The sequence below is a fragment of the Camelus dromedarius genome, chromosome 3 (assembly GCF_036321535.1).
Source record: "Camelus dromedarius isolate mCamDro1 chromosome 3, mCamDro1.pat, whole genome shotgun sequence".
In the NCBI taxonomy this organism is placed as follows: Eukaryota; Metazoa; Chordata; class Mammalia; order Artiodactyla; family Camelidae; genus Camelus; species Camelus dromedarius.
In genome coordinates this window covers 105,427,711-105,451,346 of record NC_087438.1, presented here as the reverse complement: position 1 = coordinate 105,451,346, position 23,636 = coordinate 105,427,711, and the positions used below count along the sequence as shown (strand labels likewise).

Sequence of the window (23,636 nt, the reverse complement as noted above, 5' to 3'; positions counted from 1 at the left end):
TACTTCACAGAGCACTGCTAAATATTTAAAATAGCACTTAGGTTAATTTGCACTTAGGTTAATTGCAATCTAGACCTCCAAGCAGGCCTAGCAGAACATCTCTGTAGCATTTTGTTATTCTCTTAGTTTATAGCCCATATAATGGAAAGAAATACATTTTAATTTCATTAAAAATATTATATATTATTTGGCAATGAAAAGGAATAAAATACTGATTTGTGCTATAACATGAAAGAATCTTGAAAACATTTTGCTAAGTGAAAGAAGTTATTCACAAAGGACCACATATTTTATGATTCTATTTATATGAAATGTCCAGAATAGGTAAATCTATAGAAACAGAAAGTAGATTAGTAATTTCCAGGGCTGAAGGGACAGAGGTTTGGAATGTGGTGGCTGGGTTTCTTTTGGGAATGGTGAAATGTTCTAAATTTACTGTGATGATAGTTGCACAACTCAGTGAATATACTAAAAACCATTGATATGTACACTTTAAATGGGTGAATTATATCTCAATAAAACTGTTACTCAAAAAATATTTTATAATATGAAGTCCTGGCAAGGGTATGGAGAAACTGGACTTCTCATATGTTGCTGATGGGAATGTAAAAATGGTACAGCTACTCTGGAAGATAGTTTGTCAGTTTCTTTAAAAACTAAACATATACTTCCCAGCAATGACACCACAGGGCATCTATTCCAGAAGAAGAAAACTTATGTCTATATAAAAACCTGTTCACAAATATTCCAAATGTTCATAGAAGCTTTATTGGTAATAGCTAAAAACCGAAAACAACCAAAGTGTTGCTTAATAGGTGAATTTAAAGGTGGATAGCTAAAAAAAAAGTGGTATATCAAATATCATAGAATACTCAGAAATAAAAAGGAATGAACTACTGATAAACTGCAACTACTGAATGGTTCTTGAGGCTATCATGCTGCCTGCAAAAAAAAAAACCCAACCTGGAAAGGTTACATATTGTATTATTCCATTTATATAACATCCAAAATTATAGAGACAGAGATCAGAATAATCACCTGATTAGGGATGAGTGTTGGGGGCAGGTGGGTGTGACTACAAAGGAATAGCACCAGGGAGAAATTTGTGGTGACAGGATAGATCTGTACCATAATTGAGGCAGTGGTTACAGAAATCTATACATGTAATGAAACTGCACAGAACAATCATACACATATATTATGCCAATGCCAATTTCCTGGTTTTAACATTGTGCTGTGTTTAAATAAGATGTAACCACTGGAGGAACCTGGTAAAGAAAAGAACCTCTCTGTACTCTTCTTGCAACTTCCTGTTGACCTATAATTATTTCAGAATAAAAAGTCAAAAACAAAGTATTAGATAGCTTAAGTCATCCACTGTCTTTGTGACACTCTCAGGACAAATGCGGCTTAAAAGCCTGGGAGAGCAGGCGGGGTGCCTTTGTTCCATTTCCTCTTCTGGTCTGATAAGGAGGCTTGTCTTGGAGAATACATTTGGGAAAATAATGCCATTCAATATAGTCCCATGCTCAGCTCTGAGACCTCTTTGATGACCTGTGATAGGCAATTAAGAACTAAAATCGGTCTAGCATATAGTTGGTAATGAAAAAAAAAAAAAAGTCTGCTGAATGTTAAGCAGTGACTACTTCTGACTCTAGGATAGGATAAAACAGTTCATTCTCTTCTCTTTTCTCTTCATACTGGTACAGGAAAATTTGGACATTCACATGTTCATTCAACAAATATTTGGAGCAGTTATTTCATGCCAAGCATTTTTCTGGATTCTGAGTATACAAATTTAAAAGGGAAAAAAGGGCTCTACAATAAGGATGGGGCATTTAAAACACCTGGTTACTTGCTCCAAGTTTCATTTCACTAAAAGCAGAGAGACTAAATAAATGTTGTAGACATCCTGATAATTTCATGCCTTTCAAAATAGAAGTTAGAAGTAACAACAGCAATGATACTCTGAAGCTAATTCTGACCAATCAGAAGAACAGAATGAAGAAATGGAAGTAAGTAGATCCCAGGGAAAAGTGAAACCATCATCTTAAAGTTCTTTCATAAGAAAATGTAAAATGTCATGGCAAGAAAAGATGGACATCCATCAATCTTCCACCCCAGGTTCTAGAGGGAAGTCAATTTAAACATTTAAGAAAGAATTTTAAAAGGAAGTAAAACCTCTGTCTGAGATTCTAGGGATTAGGGTTCAGGGAAGACTGTCAAAGATGAAGTTCAAGCATCATGACAGCAAAAGACCCTGTTGAAGAATAAAGGGAGGAAATACCTATAGAAACAAAAGTGGCCACAAAGGGATCCTGGCTAATGAGCCTAGTTTATAAAGATATTCACAAAAGTCAGAGGGGAGGTCCCTATACAAAGAGATTCCAGAACTCTAAAATGAAGAAGGATCTGGGATTGAGGGGGAAAGGGGTGGGAAGGGATAAACTAGGAGTTTAAGATTTGCAGATACTTATATATAAAACAGATAAACAACAAGTTATACATATAGTACAGGGAACTGTATTCAATATCTTGTAGTAACCTATGATGAAAAAGAATATGAAAAGGAATATATTATGTATATGTATGTAAACATTATGCTATAAGCCGGAAATTGACCCAACACTGCAAACTGACTATACTTCAATTAAAACAAAGAAAAGAAGAATGATATGGGATTGACAAAAATGTAAGAATAACCTCCAAAGCTCTGCCCCTATCACTGCCAACTAAATTTTAAGATTTATGTTCAGAAAAAGTTAAGAAACAGGCACACTATTTGATGGCTTAGCTTTCCTTTTCTTACCCCTCAAGAGTGACTGCAGGGGGCACTGTGAAGATTAGGAGCCTAGACCCTGGAGTCAGAAAACCTTATTTCAAATTTTGATTCTGCAATCAATCAGCCAGGTTCCTGGGATAACTGTATAACCTTCCTTACAGGGCTATTATATAAGATTTCATAAAATACTCCATGTAAATTGTCCAGCAAAGTGCCTGGTACATGGTAAGTTCTCAATAACAGTAGCTGTTGTTTTTGTTACTATTACTGTTAAAATGGAAAGAGTGGCATGACCCTGGATGAGACACTTCGCTGATCATATTCAAGTAGGTGGTGAGAACAGCTAATCATGATGATAATAATAAGTAATGAGAACTACAAAGCAGAGCCTGACTGACAATGCATCTAATACCAAAGAAATAAAACTGAGATACAGAAAGACCATGAGTCTGAGCCCTGATGGCATTACTCAATCCAGCCATGATGGAAGCTGATTCCCTTTGGATTTTTTTGGTATGAGATAATACATTTTCATTCCCCATCCTGCATTGGCCTAAGCCACTCAGAGTTGGGTTTCTGCTACCTGATTAAAACAGATGGTCTATCAGCCCTTAGAAAGGGAAACAGGGAGCCAGCATAGGTTAACAAAAAAACAGAACAGGTCATGCCAGACTATCCTCATTCCCTTAACCAAAGTAGACTAGATCAGTAGATCAAAGGAATGCCATAGCCTAGTGTAACTGGATCAGCAAGGTGTTGATGGTCTCTCATGACATTCTTACAAATAAGGAATGAGATGCAGTAATGGAATAAGATGTGGTGATGGAGGCTGGGGGAGGAGGGGAGGCAATAAGAAAGTAACAAAAACTAAAAACTGATAAAACTGCCAAATTCAAAGAATGTTGATCAGTGTAAACGTCAACCTCTGGGATCTGTCCTGTAGTATTAAGGATAGCCATTAGTTCTTTTGGTGCTTCCCACCTCTAAGACTACCCAAGTCTAAACCTCCACCACCCTTCTCCTGAGCTGGATGCATAGCACTAGAGTAGAGTGGTGAAAAACATAAAACTGACTGCTTTATTTCTTAGCCTGAAACCCAGACAACTCTTCCCTGACTCCCATTCCCCCTCCAAAGAATCACTCCTCTCTCCCAATAATCATGTTTCTTATTCTATTTGTTTTACTGGTTCATTGAATGGAGCAGAAGCTCCATAAGGGCAGGGATCATGTTTCTTTTATTCATCAATTACCTTGGGTCTACTCTAGATCTTGCACATGGTAGGTGCTCAATTAATTGAATTAATGACTGAATGGCGTGGATAAACCCTGGCAGAACAGCAATCAAATTGCCAATGACACTCTTACAAATGGAGTTAGACTAATATGATCATACACAACTCCTGGAAGCCACCACAAAGTTTGAGGTAAGATAAGAGACAGAAACTTCCCTTGAATTTTATATAACGTATTATAAGGTATGTACACTTTTTTGTCTGGCTTTCTTCTTTAGCAAAATTATTTTGAGATCCACCCATGTTGTAGCATGTATCAATCGTTCATTACTTTTTATTGTTGAGTAGTATTCTATTATATAAATAGACCACAGTTTGTTTATCCATGCACTGGATGAACAGTTGGTTGCTTCCAGCTTCTCTATCACAATAAAGCTGGACCTAGGAATGGAATGTCTGGATCACAAGACAAGTATATATTTAACTTTTAAAGAAAATGTCAAACTTTTAAAATGTAGTTGTACCATTTTACATTCCTATCAACAGTGTGTAAGAGTTCCACAACCTCGACAACACTTGGTGTAGCCGTCTTTGAAATGTTACCTGCTTGTGGTTTTAATGTGCATTTCCCCAGTGATAATGATCTTGAGTATCTTCTCAAGAGCTTATTTGCCATCAATATATCTTCTTTGGACATCATGGGTTTCTTATTTGTCTGTTTAAATTACAAAAGAGGCTCTTGCTCATTACACAACTAGATAAACAACACAGAAACTTATAAATAATTAATAGTTTCCCACTCCCTTAAACACATAACTAGAGGTGCGTAAGAATCACCAGGAACGCTTATTAGGTATGCAAATTCTTGCCCCCACTCATGAAGATTGTGATTCAGTACGTCACAGACAGGGCATTTTGACAAGCCCTTAGGTGATTCTGATGCAAGTGATCTGTAGAAAATTTATGGAGAAATTCTGCTCGTACTCTTATCCTATAAAGGAATAGCTGAAGGAATGAAGACAACGAGTCTGAAGGAGAAGATATGTGGAAGGGGTACATGGGTCGTCTTCAAATAAGGAAGAGCCTTTGCCTGAGAGAGTGGGTGTTTGCTCTATGTTCTCCCATGGAGCACCAAGAGTTTGGAATCTAAAAATCAAATTTAAAAAAACAAAAAAACCTTTCTAACAGAGCTACTGTGAAACAAAATCAGGCAATAGAACCAGCAATTTAAGGAACCTGCCAAAGTCACCAAGCTTGGAGAAAAAGGACTCCTCTGAGTAGAGAAATTACTGATTGAGGGTGAAGAAGAGAGGGGAAGAGACATGCCAAACATACACATACATACACTCTCTCTTTCTGAGGAAAAACTCCCCTTTATAAATACACAGAGAGGAATGTAACCACCAATCAGGTAGTGTGTCTCCTAGCCCAAATTAAATAGCAGCTAGTTGCCCTAAACCATATTTCCCTGGCTCTATTTGCAAGGCCTAAAATGGTTGAGAAAGAAGACAACACAGTATTTGGTAAGAGCAGTTCTTTTTATAGATAAGTAGGTCTGCCCCGGGCCCTGTCCTCACAATTTTGGATCCACAGATTTTAAAGAGCTTAAGCCTGTCAATAAACAAACAACAGGCTTTAGACAATCAAGCTCAACAAATACCATTTTGCTTTAGTTACAGCACCCAAACAACCCCACCCCCACCCCCACCATCAGTTAAATAAAAAGCCATTTATTTGTTCTAGGGCAGAATCAACCAAGGCACTGTTTACCACAGCAAGACTCTGATCCAAGAGGGATGTGAGCCAACTGCCAAGTTAACTCCTGTACCCTGGCAGAAACTCAGCTGAACCTCCATCACTAGGCAAGTGCACACCATTGCTGGTGGTGTCCAGGTTCCCATGTATGTCCTTCTCTTTCTTCTCATTTAAAAACAACTACAAATAAATAAATAAATAAATAAATAAATAAATAAATAAATAAATAAATAAATAAATAAATAAATAACAACTATACAGGTGCTGGCTCCATTCAAAAGCGGCAAGAGAGGCCCAATAAATGGTCCTTGTTAGAATGTCTGGTAGTTTCTACTTTCAGCATTTGACCTTGGGTCAAATACTCAGCATAGTGCATTATTCCAAGTGCACTCTTGTTTAGGTTCCTATCACTAAGGTATGTGCTGTCCTTTGTAAGTCATAATAGGACTGACTTAATACTTGCATGTTTTTAATTTTTTAATTTTGTTTTCTTTTATTTCGGATAAGCCTAATTTCCCCCAGGTTATCACCCTTTCTTAACTGGCACAGCTTTGACTCACTGGGTTGTATGTACCAGTCTTATGTAGCATCTACTAGTGCCAGGCACTGGGCTCAATGTTCATTTGCAGTCTGACAATAACCTGAAAGAGGAGGCAGACAATCTTTTCTTTGGTTTACAAAGAAAACTGGGCCTTGGCGAGATGAAACTATGTGTCCAAGATCAGGCAGCTAGGGGCATCAGGACGCTGTCCGGACTCACAGAAGGAACTTACTCTTTTACCAGCTGCTTCCCTTCAAAAGAGCAAATAAATTGCTCTGAAAGAGCACAGTCTAAATGCCAGTCTTCAGTCATTCCTCACAGCAGGGACGCTTCACCCCGCTGTCAAATCTGAAACTGTATGCAAGATTATGCGTGAACCCACGGGAGGGAACCCAGATTTTTAAGGAGTCAGTGATTTCAAGGTTAAGAGCCAGCGCCTTGGCATGCTGTCAGCTTCGCCATTCCCAAGTTTCTGGCGCTCGCTGTTCAGGGAGCACTGGAGCCGGAGCCGGAAGTTCTGGCTTCCAGTTGCAGCCTTGGCACTACTTATCTGAGGGACTTTGGCCAACGCAGCTCACCTATGGACCACAGATTTCAGTTCTCTTTTCCCCTGGTCCTAGCTGTTTATTTATAATTATACTTACGTGGGTAAGGTTATTTTTTTGTTATTATTTTTGTTTTTTTAGCCATTGTTTGTATTATTTCATTGTTTTAATGTATGGATTCTTATTAAAAGTCGCCCCCAATCCTACAGTGAAATAGGTAAGGATAAACAAAGAAACACAAGGAAAAATAATTAGTTTTTACAAGACCAGCTTACCTCTCTGGGCCTGTTTCCCACCTGTAAACTGACCAGGTTGGGTCAGACGAATCAGATTGCTCATATTCCCTTAAGGCTCAAGACAAAAAGCTAGCTACTGAGCAACCCAGGCGTTGTTGCTCCCGCTCTCCCCCACCTCCCTTTCCGGATCTGATCAGCAACTGTTTTCCAGCACCCTTCCCCGGCCCCAATTACCCCGGTGGACTCACCGCGCTGCGCGCAAGGTGCCGGCTCCCGCGGGGAGCTCGGCCGCCCCGGTAACTGCGCAGCCAGGGCTGGAGGGGCGCGGGGGTCCCGGACACGGCCGCCGCGCGGGAGCTTGTGCGCGCTGTTCCCACGAAGGGCGCAGGCAGACACCAATCTGCCCACGCTGCGTATGTGCGTGCGCCGCGAGAGGGCGGCCCCGACTCCCGCCTTTGTTAATTGTCCATCTGGAGGCAGGTTGTTTTCCACTCGCTTCTCTGGGAGTTCGGCCCAGCCTGGGGGCCGCAGCAGCAGCAATGCAGTGGCCCGCAGGACCTCTGGGTTCCTGTCCTAGCTCTCCTGGGAGCCCTCTGCGCAATCTTAGATAAAGCTGCCAGTCTCCCTGCACCCTAGTTTCCTTTTCTATGACTCATAGTAGTAAACAGGACACTGTTCTAGGCACTAAATATTGAGCAGTCTACAAGACAGACAATTTTCCTGTCCTTTCGGGGCAGGTCAGACAATGAACACACACTTGAAACTGATCATTACTGTGAAAAGTATGGAAAGTTTCATTATCAGGGAAAACAACTGTTGTTTATGGAGTTATGCATAGACTAACTTTTCTCAATTCCCCGATTCTAACATTTATTCTTATTCTCATTCTGTGAATTTATTATTTATTATTATTAGTGATAGCAGTAGTAATATTGCTTACTCAGTGCCAGGTATTATACTGAACATTTTACTTGTATTTTCTCATTTATCTCGTTCACAGCTTCTCTAAGAGATAGGTATACTTATTATTACCATCCTGATTTTAAAGAGAAAAACTGAGGCTAGAGAAATAACTTGCCTACTGTCACATAGCTACTAAGTGACAGGACCAGTACTCAAATTTAGACCGTCTGAGGCCTCGGGCTGTTTAACCACTACTCTACACACATAAAAATCTGAAGAGCAGAATGATGCTGTATCTTGAACGTGATGGATGAGAACAATAGGACAGGAGAGGGTGGTTTTAGTCTGAAAATGAGAAAAGCAAAGGAAGTTGAGAGCTTTCTTAAAGAGCTGTCCATGGATAAGACTTAACACATATGACCTTAGAGGTCACTAACATGGGGAAAGACATACGGAGACAAACTGCAAATATGTAAGGAATAACTTCTCTAACAATCAAAGCATTTCAAAAATGACACCAGTTGCCTGAGGAGAGTGAGCATTCTGTCAGCATTTAGTGAAAACGAATACATGTATGTATATGCATGACTGGGCATTGTGCTGTGCTGTGCTGTGTACCAGAAACTGACACATTGTAATTGATTGTACTTCAGTAAAATAAATAAATAAATACATATTTTTTTAAGGCAAAAAAAAATTTTTTTAAGTCAGCATTTAAGCAGAGGTGCTTATTGGGGGTGCTTCAAAGAAGAGTAATGCAATAGTTAAAGACTGGCTTAGGTGGTCTCTAAGTTTCCTTACAATTCTGAAGAGAATGTGAGTCCTACAGTGGTTAAGTGACTTGTCCAAAATCACCCAGGGAATGAAGACCTTACCCCAAAACCAAGTCTGACTTCTAGATTAGACTTTGTTCGTGGGTAAAGGTCTTGTGAGTGTTCAGCACCTCAGTTTATGGTCCTTTAATACGTGTGTGTGTGTGTGTGTGTGTGTGTGTGTGTGTCTGTCTGTCTGTCTGTCTGTCTCACTAGCCTTGTCCCAGGTGTCTGGAATCATCTGCTTTACCTATTTAACTTTACATTACTAATATGTGCCCTTCTTCCTTGCTTGTGTTGAGTATTCTGTTGTTTTCAGACATAGTGACAACCTCCTTGGGCAAATTACTAGCAGTCCAGGAGGCGACGGGGGTCCCTCTTCCCCTGGAGTAGTGTTTATTTGCTATTTTAAGGAAAAGGAGACAAGCTGGATGCTGTTTTTATTTGAAACTGATGTTTCTTTGATTCTATTTTAGGACTCTGGATTATCTTGAGTTAAATTTTGAATGCACTGGCACTAATTCCCCATCTCTCATCCTAGTCACAAATATTTTGATAAGCAGCAACCTAGTTGTCAACTTCAGAAGAGGCAATCTTTTCTCAGAGCTCTAGAGAGCTACTTGGTGTTTTTGACTTAAACTTCTAACAAGGGAAACCAATTGCCTTTTGGGATTGATTTCTAGAACATTTACAAAGAAATGGACATCACCTTGTCCCCAGTGAACACTAACTCAAAGATAAAAAGAGTTCCCTTCATTTCTACCCTCAACAGAGTGATCAATTTTTCAATTTTTTAAAAATATATTTACCTGATTCAAAATTTCAAAGTATACTGTCAGGGTTATAGCTTATTGACCTTTGGATTCCTCTCAGTGCCTGGCATATTGCCTTGTGCTGCATAAGTGATTATTCACTATGTGGATGAGTGAGTGTAAATTATGAAGTTGTGGGAGACAGAGAAATAGGTGGTTTAGATTGGAGAAGCAGATATTTTCCATGAGGTGCATGGGCTTAAAGGGAGCCCAGACAGACCTCCCAGACCAGTTGCAAATTTGACCATGACTTTATCCATAGATCTGTACTAAAAGCAGCAGCATCAGACGCTTTCTGGGTTGAATATTACCTAAAGACTACATACTAACCAGAGTCTTTTGGTTGTACACAACAAAAACTGATTTTGGTTAACTGAAGCAGAAAAGGAATTTATTGAGAGAGTACTGGGGAACTCATAGAATCAATGGAAAGGCTAGAAAACCAGGTGAGGCAGGCACCAATGGAGGCTGGGTGGCTAGACCCACAGAAGAAACCATGCCACAGGAAGGATGCCCTTGCTGGACGCTGGCAGTGCTCTGGGGACTGGGTGCCACAGCTGACCAAGCTGCCATCACTATCACCAGATGCTGAATGCCATCACCACCAGAATAAATTTTACCCATTGCCTTCTTCTTTTGACTTCTATCTCCAGAATCACATTCCTTGAGGGGTGGGCTAATCAGTCATGCCTGGGTCCCAATCAGGAAAAGCTGATACCAGAGCCGTTTGGCTTCCACGAGTGAGATGTTGGGCCCTGCCTCACACAGTGGCCTGTTCCCCAAACTTATAAAGGCAATTTGGAGGCTGGGCAGCCAGGAATAAGATAAATGTCTATTAAACAGTCATCTTCTAATAATTTGTAGGCAAAAAAGGGAAAGAATTAAAGAGTATAATCTGTATAAAATACTTAACACAGCACCCAAGCTGAACTCTCAAACCCAGAAGAGATGGCTTTCATATTTATTACTCAATTAAAATTTTAGCTAGTCAAAGAACTTCTCTACAGTACCAATAATTTCTTCCTAAGCCTCTCCTTTTATTTCTTATTGGAATCACAACTGCAGAGTTGAGCAAAGAAAGGTTCAGAGGAAGAGGTAAATTGTGCCAAAAGTATACTTAGCATAATAGGGGCAGTGCCATGAGCATAATAAATTCAATTTATTTTTCTGATAAATTTTAAAAAACATTGCCTACCTCTTGGGATAGGTCTTGAGATCATATCTATTTTTCTCATTTAACTCTGTGAAATTTTACCATTCTAATATTTATCATAATAATAAAAATAGGTACTACTTACTGAGTGCCTAAAATATACCAGAAATCTTTGATGGATTATTCCTAATCCTGAAAAACATCCTATATAATAGATATTATTTGTGTTACAGACGAGGAAGCTGAAGCTCAGAGAGATTAAGTAAGTTGTCTAAGAGTACACAGCTCATAGATGACGAGTGCGTAGCCAAGTCTACTGCTGCACCATACTGTCTCTCATGTAGTTGCTCTCTCCAAAGATTCCCATCACCATTTAACAAAAATTCTAAGCCCAAATGTATGTTTCTTAAATCATTTCTTCCATCTTCTGAGATATTAAATTTTCAGAAAGACAAGTCAAGAAATTACTGGTTGCCGTGTCTTTAGCAGACTTAAACTTGTAACAGATAATAGGCTAGTGTGGTAAACTTATCACTAACATATAAAAATATTTATAACAAGAGTGTCTGCTTTATTGAGCCCATATTATAAGCCAGAAACTCTGCTTATCAGCCCTAAAAGAAAAGTATTACCATTTTCTTTTTACAAATGAGAAATCTGAGATTTAGAGAGATTCAGCAGCTTGCCAGGGGCCTCGCTGCTAGAAGTGGCAGAACTGGGACTGCAGCCTCAGCCGTCTGACTCCAAAGTCCGCATTTCTTCCAGTGTGTCATGCCCCTCTGGGCCAGTGTGATAATTTGTATTGAGAAATGCAACTTTGTACCTCTCCCGTTTCTTTCTTTTCCTGGCTTCCAGTGGTTTTTCTGTGGGTTCTCGGCTCTTTCCAGATATAACCCTTCTAAGGACAGAGCTGTTCTCTCTTCCCTTCCAGGTTTTCTGGTACTCTCTTCCCAAGGGCAAGGCCACAACCTCCCCACACAGGTTCAGCCCTGTGCTCTGGAATAGTTCTGTTCTTAATCTGTAGAAATATGTGGAGCCTTAGCTTTGAAGCTTAGGAGAGTCCCTCTAAATCTACTTTGTTGGAACTCATCACTGATGAGTTAGTTCTAGCAACTGGTTTAAACCTGTTACCATCATGATTTGTTAGCCCAGTCTGGGAGAACTTGCTTTGCTTTTACCATACACTTTGTATTAGTCAGTACTCCTCTGGTTCTAGGCCCAGAAATCCAACTCATCCAGAAACTATAATGTCCATTAGAAGAAAAGACCATCTCTGCCTGTGTGTCTCATCAAGAGAGAAAACCCTCCAAAAGGCTCTCCAGCAGACTTCTTCCATTTCATTGACTAGAATAGCATGTCCTTACCTAACCATACCTAAGCTCAATCACTGACTGGCTTAGATGGATGAGGAGTCAACATTAGGCCAGCCCTCTTCTGAAGCATATGGCCATATAGCCTTAACAAAATTAGAGTCTTGTAGGGAAAGAAGAAAAATAAGGTGGAATGCTCTTGGGTAGGCAGCCAACAGTATCCGCTGCAGGAGAGAGAAAGCAATTCTACAGGGAGGTTGGAGAGCCAAAGATAAGTTGCCCCTACCTGCTCAGTCTTTAAAGAGAATCCTTACCAAGCAGACAGGCATAGAAAGTTATGCCAGGTAGAAAGGACTACATGCAAAGGCATAACAATATGCAACTACCTTGTGTTTTTTAGAAATTGCAATCACTTCATTGCAACTGGATTGAATGATATACTTTGGACTTTGCAGTGATAGATAAGACTAGAGAGGTAGGCAGGCACCAGATCATGCAAGGCATGTATGCCATGCTAAGGAATTTCTACTTTATCTGTAGGCAATGGGGGAGTCACTGAGGAATGGGGATAGCATGATATTATTTGAATTTTAGGAAAAATCTCTGTCCAAAGAATGGAAAATAGATCCTAGAAGGATATAAGGCTAAAGGCTGGGAGATCAGTTAGAAAGTTGTAGTTTTCCGTCAGGGGAGAGATAATAGGCTTCAGGTTAAGGCTGAAGTAATAGTCAAGTAGAGGAGGGGAGGATAAGAGTAAAATGTTGAAGAAATACTATAGAATTTGATTTGATGACCTATAGGATGTGAGAGGATGGACGGCCTATGCTGACTCTGAGATTCGTGTTTTGAGCAACTAGATGGATAGTGGTAGCCCTCATTAAAGAAAAAGTATCCTAGAGAAGGAACAGGTTTGGAGCAAAGGTTTGGGGGAAGGTAATACAACCAGTTTGTGACTAGTTGATCCCTGCGGCTTATCCTAGTGAAAGTGCCTGGTGGGAAAATGGATATAAGGTTCTGGGAGAGAGAAGCTTGGTTTGGCAATATAGATTTGAAGGTCACCAGCACATCTATTGTACATGAAGCTGTAAGAGTGAATGAGATCACCTGGGAAACAGGAAGGACGTAAAAGAAGAAGGTTAAGGACAAAGGCCTGGTAAACACAACCAAGGGGCAGGCAGAGAAAAGGGAGACAGCAAAAAAGACTGAGGAGAAGTCAGAAAGAGCTGGGAGTAGAGCCAGCCTTTGATTAAACTTCCTTATGAACAATTCCCTTTAACTGCTGTGTTTCAATCTGGTCCCACACCACCAAGTAAAACTACTATCAAAATATTTGGCCAGGGCTTTTTAAAGTATTGCCTGAATTATTGTAATATTTGATTTTTATTCATCACTCTCTAGTTGGAAATCTCCTCTGCTGAGTCAATGCAATGCTTTCTTGGAAGCTGCATGAGAAAGAAGTCTAGTGAGAAAAGCAAACTAACTCCCTGTCCTGAAGTGTGCATTTACCACCCTGGAGTACAGCCTCAAAGGCTTGCTATTCACATTTAAGGATAAGCAATTGGGTGGGCAAGGGTATAACCAATTTGTAAGAGTGGGAGTTGACAAAACATTTTTGACTTAGAAATTTCACTTCTATTAATTTATGCCACAGAAATCCACACACAGATGCACAAAGATGCATGCATAAGGTTGTGGTTTGTGACTTTTTAAAAAAATCAAAGTGAAGAGCTATAAACAGACCAAAAACTATCAGCAGGAGATAGTTAAATAAATAAAAAAGCAGGTTTCACAGCCAAATGCTGAACATGTACATATGTAAATCTACATTATATATATATATATATATATGTATGTGGGTATATGTGGGTATGTATATGTATATATGTGTATGTGTGTGTGTGTGTGTGTGTGTATTCAGTCACTCAAAAGCTATTATTGAGGAAGGCACTGTTCTGGGGATACATTAGTGAACAAGACAGAAAAAGTTCCTGTCTCATTGAGCAAGTGTTCTAGTGAAGGAGGCTAAGTCAATACAAGAGTAAAATATATATATAATTTTAGATACTAGTAAGTATTGTGAAGGAAAATAAATAGGGTAAAGAGCTTAAGAGTAACTGGGTATGGGGGGGGTGTAAGGGGCTATTTTAAATAATTTGGTCACGAAAAGTGTTTCTAAGGAGAAAATATTTTAGCAGTGACCTGAATAAAGTGAGAAAGTGTATTAGAGTTCTCCAGAGAAAAAGAACCAACAGGATATGTGTGTGTGTGTGTGTGTGTGTGTGTGTGTGTGTGTGTGTGTGTGTGTGTGTGTGTGTGTGTGTACATAGAGAGAGGGAGACAGGGAGGGAGGGAGGGAGGGAGAGAGAGGTTTATTTTAAGGAATTAGCTCATGTGATTGTGGAAGCTTGATAAGTTCAAAATCTGCAAGGTAGACTGGCAGGATGAGACTCAGGGAAGAGTTCCAAAGAGTTCCAAAGGCTCTCTGCTAGAAGAATTCCTTCTTGCTTTTGAGAGGTCAGTCTTTGTCCTATTCAGACTTTCAAATGATTGGATGAGGCCCACCCACATTATGGAAAGTATACTGCTTTACTCAAAGTCTACTGATTTAAAAGTTAATCTCGTCCAAAAATACCTTCACAGAAACATTCAGAATAATGTTTGACCAAATATCTGGGCACTACAGCCCAGCCAAGATGACACATAAAATTTATTATCACAAGTCCATCCTTTAGCAACTTGGCACCAATATGCAACTCCTTAAACCACAATTACTTCCACCTAACATGACACAACTATCTTGTATACAACAGAAAACACTCTCTCCTCAGAGAGGATACAAAGTCTTTGGATGATGTTTATACTCTTTTTGATAACCTGTAACTGCTCTCTGCCATGTAAGAATACAAAAAGTCTGCAACCTGGAAGAAGGCCTTCACCAGAACTTGACCTTTCTGGAACACTCATCTCAGACTTCCAGCCTCCAGAACTGTGAGAAAACAAATTTCTGTTCTTTAGGATACCAAGTCTATCTATGCTATTTTGTTGTAGCATCTCAAGCTGACTAAGACAGGGAGAAAGGAAAGTTTTGCCAACCAGTGATGCTGGAGTAATTGGTTAACATATGGCTATATACATACATAGCCATATGGATATGTATCCTTGTTTTCATTCTTCTCCTCTTATCATGTAACATAAGATGCATTGACTTTATATCATAGCGTTCAAGTATTGTTAACAAGAAATAATCCAATGCTTGATTTTGTTCAGAAGGCACAGTATGTTTGCTCAAACTCCTGACACTTGCTTAACCCCTCAAATGTTATTCTAAGTTCCCCAACTCCAGCCCTTTCCTAGACATTTAACACGTATTCCGGCCCAGCATGATGCTAGGCTACAGAAGCCAGCTAATGCAACAGCAAATAAGGACATCCACAAGATGGCAGCATTGTGTAATTATTGAAAACCATGATCTGGCATGGGTTCTTTAACATACCCTTTTGTGGCATATTCTGTAATCTATCAAGTGGACGTCTGTTTTTATATCTTCACTTAATCTTGAAATAAATGAGCAGTGTTTTACAGTTGTGAGATGCATGGACTGGAGAAATGAAAAAGCATGTTCTTTGGAGTCAAAATAAAAATCTGACTTCAAGTACAGAATGCACCTCTAACTTAGTGCAGTTGAGCAAGCCAACTAAGATCTCAGGGCCTCAGTTGCCCTATCTAAAAATTTAAAACAATGAAGTTACTTTCTCCATGAAATCTTTTCCTTTTTTTAACATAACATAATATAGGTAAGAACAACACTGTATACAATGTTGTATAAACACTGAAAAGTAGTTATTACTTTGGCGCAGGAAAATCAATCAAAGTAGATGCCATCTGAAAACTTCTTCAGGTTGACTAGAAGAAAAGTTCTGAGGCCTTTAGAATAGCCTATAATATTTTATTTCTGTCTCCGATGACACATCTTAAAAGCCTATGGCGGTGACCTTGTCAAAAGGAATCACCTACATAAAAAAATCAGTTGTGGTAGTGTCAGAGTTGATACTCTTGTCTTATTTTTGGTTTTGGACAATTGTACAGTTTCTATCTCAGCTGACAGCCTGTCTTCCTCCACCAGAAAAGTTAGAAAAAGTCACCCCTGGCTTGAATGGGACTAATAACAGCAGCAGGGTACATTTGTATGAGGTTTATGGCTTAAACAAAGTACTTTCACATATCCTATTTCAATGAGGCAGAAGCTATGGTAATCAATGACATCGTGTGGAAGAAAATATCAGCTAAGAAGGTCAACAGAATTTGAAATTCTAAGCAACAAAAGAAAATATAAAAAATACGAGTTTCATATAGGTTAGAAGGTACTGGAACGTAAGTAGAAAGGGTCTTATGTCTATCATTTGCCTAGCCTTGAAGTACACAGATAAGAAGCAATCTTAGGAGTTCAGATCAGTTTCAGGGAGCTGGTAGGAAGTAAGGAGGGTCTGTAAAATCTGATAGATAGCTAACATTTCAAGAGGTCAGTTGGGCTTTAGAATCTGAAAGGGAGAGAGGCAGAAGTAATTAACCCTGGGGAGGCATTGTCTAGGAGGGATGGCTGGTAGGGAAGGAGAATGGAGGTAAATAACTAGGTAGCCAGGACTAAGGAACCACCTAAACTAGAGCCAGGGACTACTGAGTTTGAGATATGGATTTGGAGGAGATGGGTGTCAGCCCTCAAAAAATGTGGGAGTTCAGACACATCTGGAAGTCAGAACTCAGATCCTGCTTGAGCACCAAGTTACAGAACTTTTGACACTGAGAGATCAATTGAGCTGCAAACGGGCTGGATCAACCAGTTGTTAAGAGATGATTTTAGTCAAAAGTAGGTCTACTGAGGTAATGGCTGCTAGTATGCTCCCTAACCAGATCTGGAGCAGGCACCGAGGGTCTGGACAGGACACACTAACTGTGAGAGTGAACAGGCACACACAGAACAGTGGTATGGATCTTGGGGTGTTCTCAGAAGCTAGTGTTGTCTGGTAAGTCATCACACTTCTCCAGAGCTTCAGCTTCCTCACACATAAGATAAATATAACAAGATGCTTTACCTATCTCTAAAACTGGTCCTGAAAAGAGTTAGGGCATTACAAATTGTTTTATGAACTATAAAGGCTATGTAAATATAAATTTGACTTTTTTGCTCTGTGGATTAGGGGCCTACAATCCAGAGTTCTTTTGTTTTCCCCCAGTCAGGCCCAGAACTTTGTTCACAGTAGAAAGTCTTTTTGCAGTGGTGTGGGTTTGCCCAGGATCAAATGGTGCAGCTATTCCAATTTCTGTGATCAGTATCAGTGCTTCCTGGCATTAGCATGGACAGTTGAGAGTTAACCGGATGTGTTCTTAGGACCTGCTCTCCTCAGGAGTGGCAACTCAAGCATCTTCCAAATTTAGTCTCACAAAGAGTAGATTACTATACTGAGTAATAATGAGTCACTGGGCACAGAGTTTCATGCCCTTGCTAATGAACAATGCAGGGGAAGAGAACAGAGGTTGAGAAAAGAAAGGGACATAGAAATTGCAGAAACACCAAAACACTAATAAATTCTTCCAAATAAAAATAGTATACAGAAATATCCTCAAATGCCAATGCATGACACTGCATTTCCAGGAATTTTAATAGTTCATGTGATTAAAATAGAAAATTTAACATATAATTTGATTATCAAAATACTGCCAGGTCAGACAGACTGACCACAGCAAGACAAGGGGGGTTAAGTGGGGAACACAGGGGAAACCCAGGCATTTCAACTTTTATGTTGCCTTTCAAGTCCTGGCTTTGGTAAGGTATTCAATGAGTACATGGAACATCAATGATTTGAATTTCCTCCCTGTCAGGACACATCTCTGTCACTTAATTATTACACTGCAGAATGTTCACTGCAGACAAATGAGTTAAAGCCTCAGGCACTATTTCAAAGGAACTCTGGGAGGGAGGGATGGGGTTAGCAGAAGCAGTATTAGAAGAGGATACGGAACAAGCTTTGCTTGATTTTCACTGTTGAATCTCTTTCCTTGCCAAGAATAAGACTGCAATGAAGAGTAAGCACCATTTCATGCTTTCCCTGTATCAGAATCTAAGCAAGGAGTTTTTAAACTAAAAGGGACTGACTGATAGAGGTCATTTAAGTGAGGCCCCTCCCCCAGCTCCAGGGAAAGCTATACCTAAAACTAAGCTATAATTACTGCCTTTCTTAAATATTTTAAAAAGATAATTCCCAATTGTTTCTAATTTGGGAGTCTATTCTGATTTCTAACTACCTATCTATTGCTATGTTTCACGGTTATAAAATCTGATTTTCCTGACAATTAAGCATTAAGGAGAATGAGTGAGGACCTGCCCATCAGAATTTTATGTATTATCTGAATTTTAGGAAGCTATAAAAGGAAAAGAGCATGTTAATTTCTTCCTTCTACTTCAAAATACAAGACTCATCTTCAGTAAATTGTGCAATGTTTTTAAAGCCTGAAAGAACTTTAGAATCTGACTTCTCTTTTAAAAGATTACAACATTGAAGCTTAGAAAAAGTTTTTCAGGTAGTGTCACAATTTTCAAAAAACAAATTTTTATTTATTTGCTTTTAGGTGGAGAGGGATATAATTAGGTTTATTTATTTATTTATTTTTAGAGGTACTGGGGATTGAACCCAGGACCTCGTGCATGCTAAGCATGCACTCTACTACTTGAACCTCTACCCTCCCAATCCCCCAGTACAGTCACAATTAAACTTCAGTTTTTCTGAATACTTAGGTTAGGATACATTTTCTTAACCCAGCCTTTAAACACTCAAATGAAAGGATAATTTGGTTTCTCTTATCCCACTTCAAACTACTTTTTAAGAGTAAAATAAATGTCCACTACTCTAGTATTGCTTCCATGGGCTCTTGCTTAAAGTTAGGAAAACTCCTTAGTCCTCTGCTACTCTAAATGTAGACAGTAATATTGCATTCATACAGGTGACAAATGATACTTTCTCATTTAACAAAGTACACTGAAATGCTTAACTCAAGCATTTAAAAGACTTCTGTAGTAAATCTGGATTGACCTCAGTTTGGGAACAATGACAATTTGGAGTCTTCCCCATCTCTAAGACCCTGTACATTTATTTTTGTGGGAATACACTTTTATTTCTGCGGGAATACTTGAACTCATGCAAAATATGGGAGATGTGAACATATATGAGATTATTCTGTTTTTCATACTTGATTAACTATATTCTTAATTTTGAGGATCCTTTGATCCCCATTCTCTCTCACAGGAAACTAATTTTCCCTCCTCCTTCAACTAAATCTGAGTATCTATAGAATACAATTGCTTTACCAATGGCCAACAAAAGTGTCTTGTTAGCAATGTTCATAAAAGGGACACTTTCAGTCTCATGAGCACTTCCTTATAAACCACACAGTTGCAAAATTCTTGAGATTTTGAAATGGGTGGGGAAGGGAACAGGGGACTTGCAAAAAAAAGATCTCTTCTAATTAAAATGATTGGGTCTTTACAAAACTGGCTGGTCAAAAAAGAAAATCCAAAAACCCCTTTCTAGAACAGAATGAAAGGACAAGGATTTAAATTTGTAAAGATAAATCTGTATAGATACGTAATGAGAAGGGTAGTCCATGAATAGGGTTTAATCATCACAGACTGTACCAAAACAGAAGTTGTTGTTTATGATACAGGGATTTTAAGTCCAGCAGCACTTCTAGAAACATATCCTAACCAATTAATTTTGAATATGGGCAAAGGTTTAGCTACAGGATTATTCATTAAGGCAAGTATATTCATTTATACTAGCAAAACTTTGGAAATAACTAAAATACTCCATTGGGATTGATTAAATGTTGTTCTGTCAATATGATACATATTTTATATGTAGACACTAAAAATGATACTTTGGAAGATTACTTAATCATATGGAAACATGTCTTAAACAAATCATTAAGTGAAAAAACAGATCTCAATTCTGAATGCCCACTAAGACTATTTGTGGCAAATTTCAAGAAATAAAATAAATACATGTGCACACACATACACATACTGATAGATATACCCAACACATACAAACACGCACATAATATGCATAGAAAAAAAAAAAAGACTGAACATTTATATACAGCAAATTGTTAACATTTGGTAATTACCTCTAAGAGATTTTTTTCTTTTTTTCTGATTTATCTAAATTTTCTAAAATTTTGTCAGTTTTATAAGGACAAAACAATTGACATTTTATATGTGTACATGATTATTAAAAGATCATTAGGTGATAAATATATATGAAACTTAATCTTTAGATCTTGAAGCCATACGGGTAAAAAAAAATGCACAGATATGTTCAGAGTTAAATTAATTGAAATACATTTAAAAAACTAAGAAATGTTTGCTTACTTAAGAATGTCTCAAAAGTGTTTGAAGTTGCTATCATAGATGCAGCAATATACTTTCAAAAAACCCTATAAACAACACAGAGGGAGAGAACAGGAACTGAGACATGAAAGGGACATAGAAACTGGTGTCACTGTTTTAGACTGGAAAAAAGACTAAATGGATTATCACTCTGATGAATAGGACATTTCTAATGTTCTTCTGTTTTCAATCACTCCACTAATTCACATATCTGACACTGATTATGCACAAAGCTCTGTAACAGTCAAACAACACCTGAGAGTTTGTCATGTTCTAAGGTATTCCATTCTTCCACTTATTTGTACCAAAGAACTCCAGAGATGGGCAGGCCACCCTTGTGTTTTTATTTTCCTCCTTACTTCATCCAGCTATACTTCTTGTGCTTGTCCTTATAATTTTACTCAAAACACACTCTGGCTACCAGTAACCTTTCCTTGGGTAAATACTGTGATTTGAAAAAAAAGTTTTCAATTCATCTTGACCTCTCTTTGAAAACAGAAGTAATCACTGGGGCATGATTGTCCCAATTTGTCTTATACACTTTTCTTTTTCTCTTTCTTTTAGTTAGAGATTGGGGTTCTAGTCTTTTCTTTGCCACTAAGATCTGTAAGATCTTGGGCAAGACACTTCGTCCTAGTCAGGCACAACTGCTGTGTGTGAAAGCACGATACATATTGCAAAGCATTTAAAAATATGATTATTGAACTAGATGATTTCTAAATTACATTCAAGATCTAAAATATTTATTGTATACTTTAAATTATATTTTTGGTTAATTCATCTGATCCAGGAGTCGGGAATGGCATTTTGGCACATTTTAGAAGATGCCTTCTGTTACACTAAAGCTGCTGCTGACTCAAAAGTACAAGAATGATTCATAACTAAAATAGCACCCAAAACAGGTAATCCTTCAATTACTGAGGCTGAAAGTTACTACAAATAATACATGATTTTAAGGAGAAAGCTGAATTCATAGCCAATGCCTAAAAACTTCATTTCCTACAACAAAAAAACCCCCAACTTTTGCCCTTCTTAAATCTGATAAATTTAAATATTATGATGGAATCAACTGAAATCACATTTTAAAATATTACAACAACTCATACAGCATTTTAGTACATTTTGCTGGATATTGTCAATGCTGGAATACTGACTACAGCAAGCAGGAAACAAATGAAACACGCCAAATATACACATAAAATCAAAGACTCTCAGAGTTGAAAGGGCTTCTAAAAGTTATTTAGACTAGTAAGTCCCAGAGTATGGCATTTCAAAAGCTTACAAAATATGGGGAGAAAAAAAGGCAGACATAAAGCATCAACTTCTAATTTTGCCAAACAAGGACATCAATAAAACCACCATCCACCATTAGGACCATTTTATAAAAGGACACTTTAACAACACACATGTAGGAAGATGTAATCTCAGAATAAAGTATAATTTGAAATTAGATAAATGAAAGAAAAAAAAGCATTATACTGCAGTTTTGTAGTATTTCATGGGAAAACTTTGTTAGACTTGTCCACTGTCCACACACGGACCTCTGGGAAGCCCTAATCTAGTCCACAACATGCACGTAGCCCACTGTTACCCCCCAGCCCCCAGTTGAGCATGTAAGCCTCACTACATCCAAAAAAAAAAAAAAAAAAAAATCCCTTTAAATGTATACCCCACAGAGAACTTCTTAGGCTGAGGAATCCATTAAAATTTGGATGGCTGTGGTAGAAAATCAGCAGAATGGTAGCTATCGCTGGGAACTTACAAACTTCAAGAGGATTACACTTGACTTTTTTTTTTTAAAGAACAAAATTTAACAGCAGAGAATTTTAAGTAGGCCAGACATGCTTTCGAGTCACCAAAGGAGAATGTCTAACAGTGCTGATTTGGAAGTCAGGCAGCCTGGGTTTTCATAGTGCCTCAAAATTTCAAAACTTCAAGCTAAATCTTAGAGCAATTCTCTTTCCCTGTTTTCAAATTCAAGACTTTTAGGTTAGAGCTTTATGAATACAAATATTTAAGTTAAAAATAGAGTAGTAACATAAAGGAATTCTAGTTATCTTCCAGGATGAACCCCATTACTATCTGATCAGCTTTCAGTGGCAGTTAAGCCTGTATGTTTTTTTCTGTTTCAGTGAAATTATTTTATTTGGGGTGGATTTTTTATTTAAATTTTCACTACTGAGGCTGTGACTTATTCATCAGGGTTTGATTCATATTGCAGGTGACGATGAATACGGTGCTTCCTTTTGTGATCATCATTACTAAGCCCAATTTTTCCAGGTGAAAATTTGTAAACCAAAATGTGTTCAAGATTTGACTCTTTAATCAATTTTTAGTAAAAAAAAAAATTTTCTGTGTAAAGTTTTAAACGTTGTCATTTTTATTTCGTAATAGTTGTTTCTACTCTTATGTTTTTAGGGTCAAAACTGCAGTTTTCAACACTACTAAGATAGGATTTTTCAAGGATTTTGGGGGGGAGGATAACAACTTTCATTATGTGCAGTTTTTTCACGACTGTAGGCCTTATTTCCTATTGATTATATATTCGCCACTAACATTGTAACTTGGGTATTTTTTTTTCTTTGGGGATCGAGTATCATCAGTAGGGACACAACACAAAGACAGAGCAACAGGGTTAATTCCTGCTTTCCCTCTTTTCCCCTCCTGTAGAAAGAGGGACCCTAGCACTCCATAAAGCGCAGAACTCTAAAATTAAGAGTAAGTAACTAGACTCCGCTAAAAACAGGGGGCCCTAAACAAACGCAGCCCACATAGGGCTGCTTTTCGTTTTCTCTCCACCAGAGGCGACAGCCTCTTTCAAAACAGAAATGGGCTGTAATAGGCCGGTTGGGGGAGTCGCCCAGTAAAGATCAAAATGTTAAAAACCGCCTCAAAGAGCAAAGGTCAATACCCGACTCCCAAGGAGGCCTGACGCTTCCATCCTCCACGAAAAATGAAGGTGACTCCTCCCTAACATGCTCTCGAGGCCTGAGGCCGCGCGGCCTCTCAGAAACCGGACCGGTCTGAAGTGACTAACAGGTAGTTAACCGTGGTACAACCGACGACCGGAAGTGGAAATGAGCCCGGGGCGGGGGTGAGGAGAGGCCACCGCACG

The 23,636-nt window shown here is 38.6% G+C and overlaps 1 protein-coding gene across 6 annotated transcripts in view; it reads right to left on the bottom strand.

Moving 5' to 3' along the window:
• ARHGEF37 (Rho guanine nucleotide exchange factor 37) overlaps positions 1-23,588 on the bottom strand; it is a 61,802-nt gene extending 38,214 nt beyond the window's left edge. The window contains exons 1-3 of one of the 6 annotated variants that reach the window (XM_010989489.3): positions 7,340-7,701; positions 5,785-5,949; positions 4,618-4,729 (exon numbers count right to left, since the gene is read on the bottom strand). In XM_010989489.3, the coding sequence (XP_010987791.1) occupies positions 4,618-4,714 (97 nt within the window). In that variant the 5' untranslated portion in view covers positions 4,715-4,729; positions 5,785-5,949; positions 7,340-7,701. Of the gene's footprint in view, positions 1-4,617; positions 4,730-5,784; positions 5,950-7,339; positions 7,702-23,432 lie in introns of those variants that run through there. The other 5 variants (XM_064484430.1, XM_031449326.2, XM_010989490.3 and 2 more) reach the window with 5 other exon arrangements.
• Between the last annotated feature and the right edge of the window lie 48 nt (positions 23,589-23,636).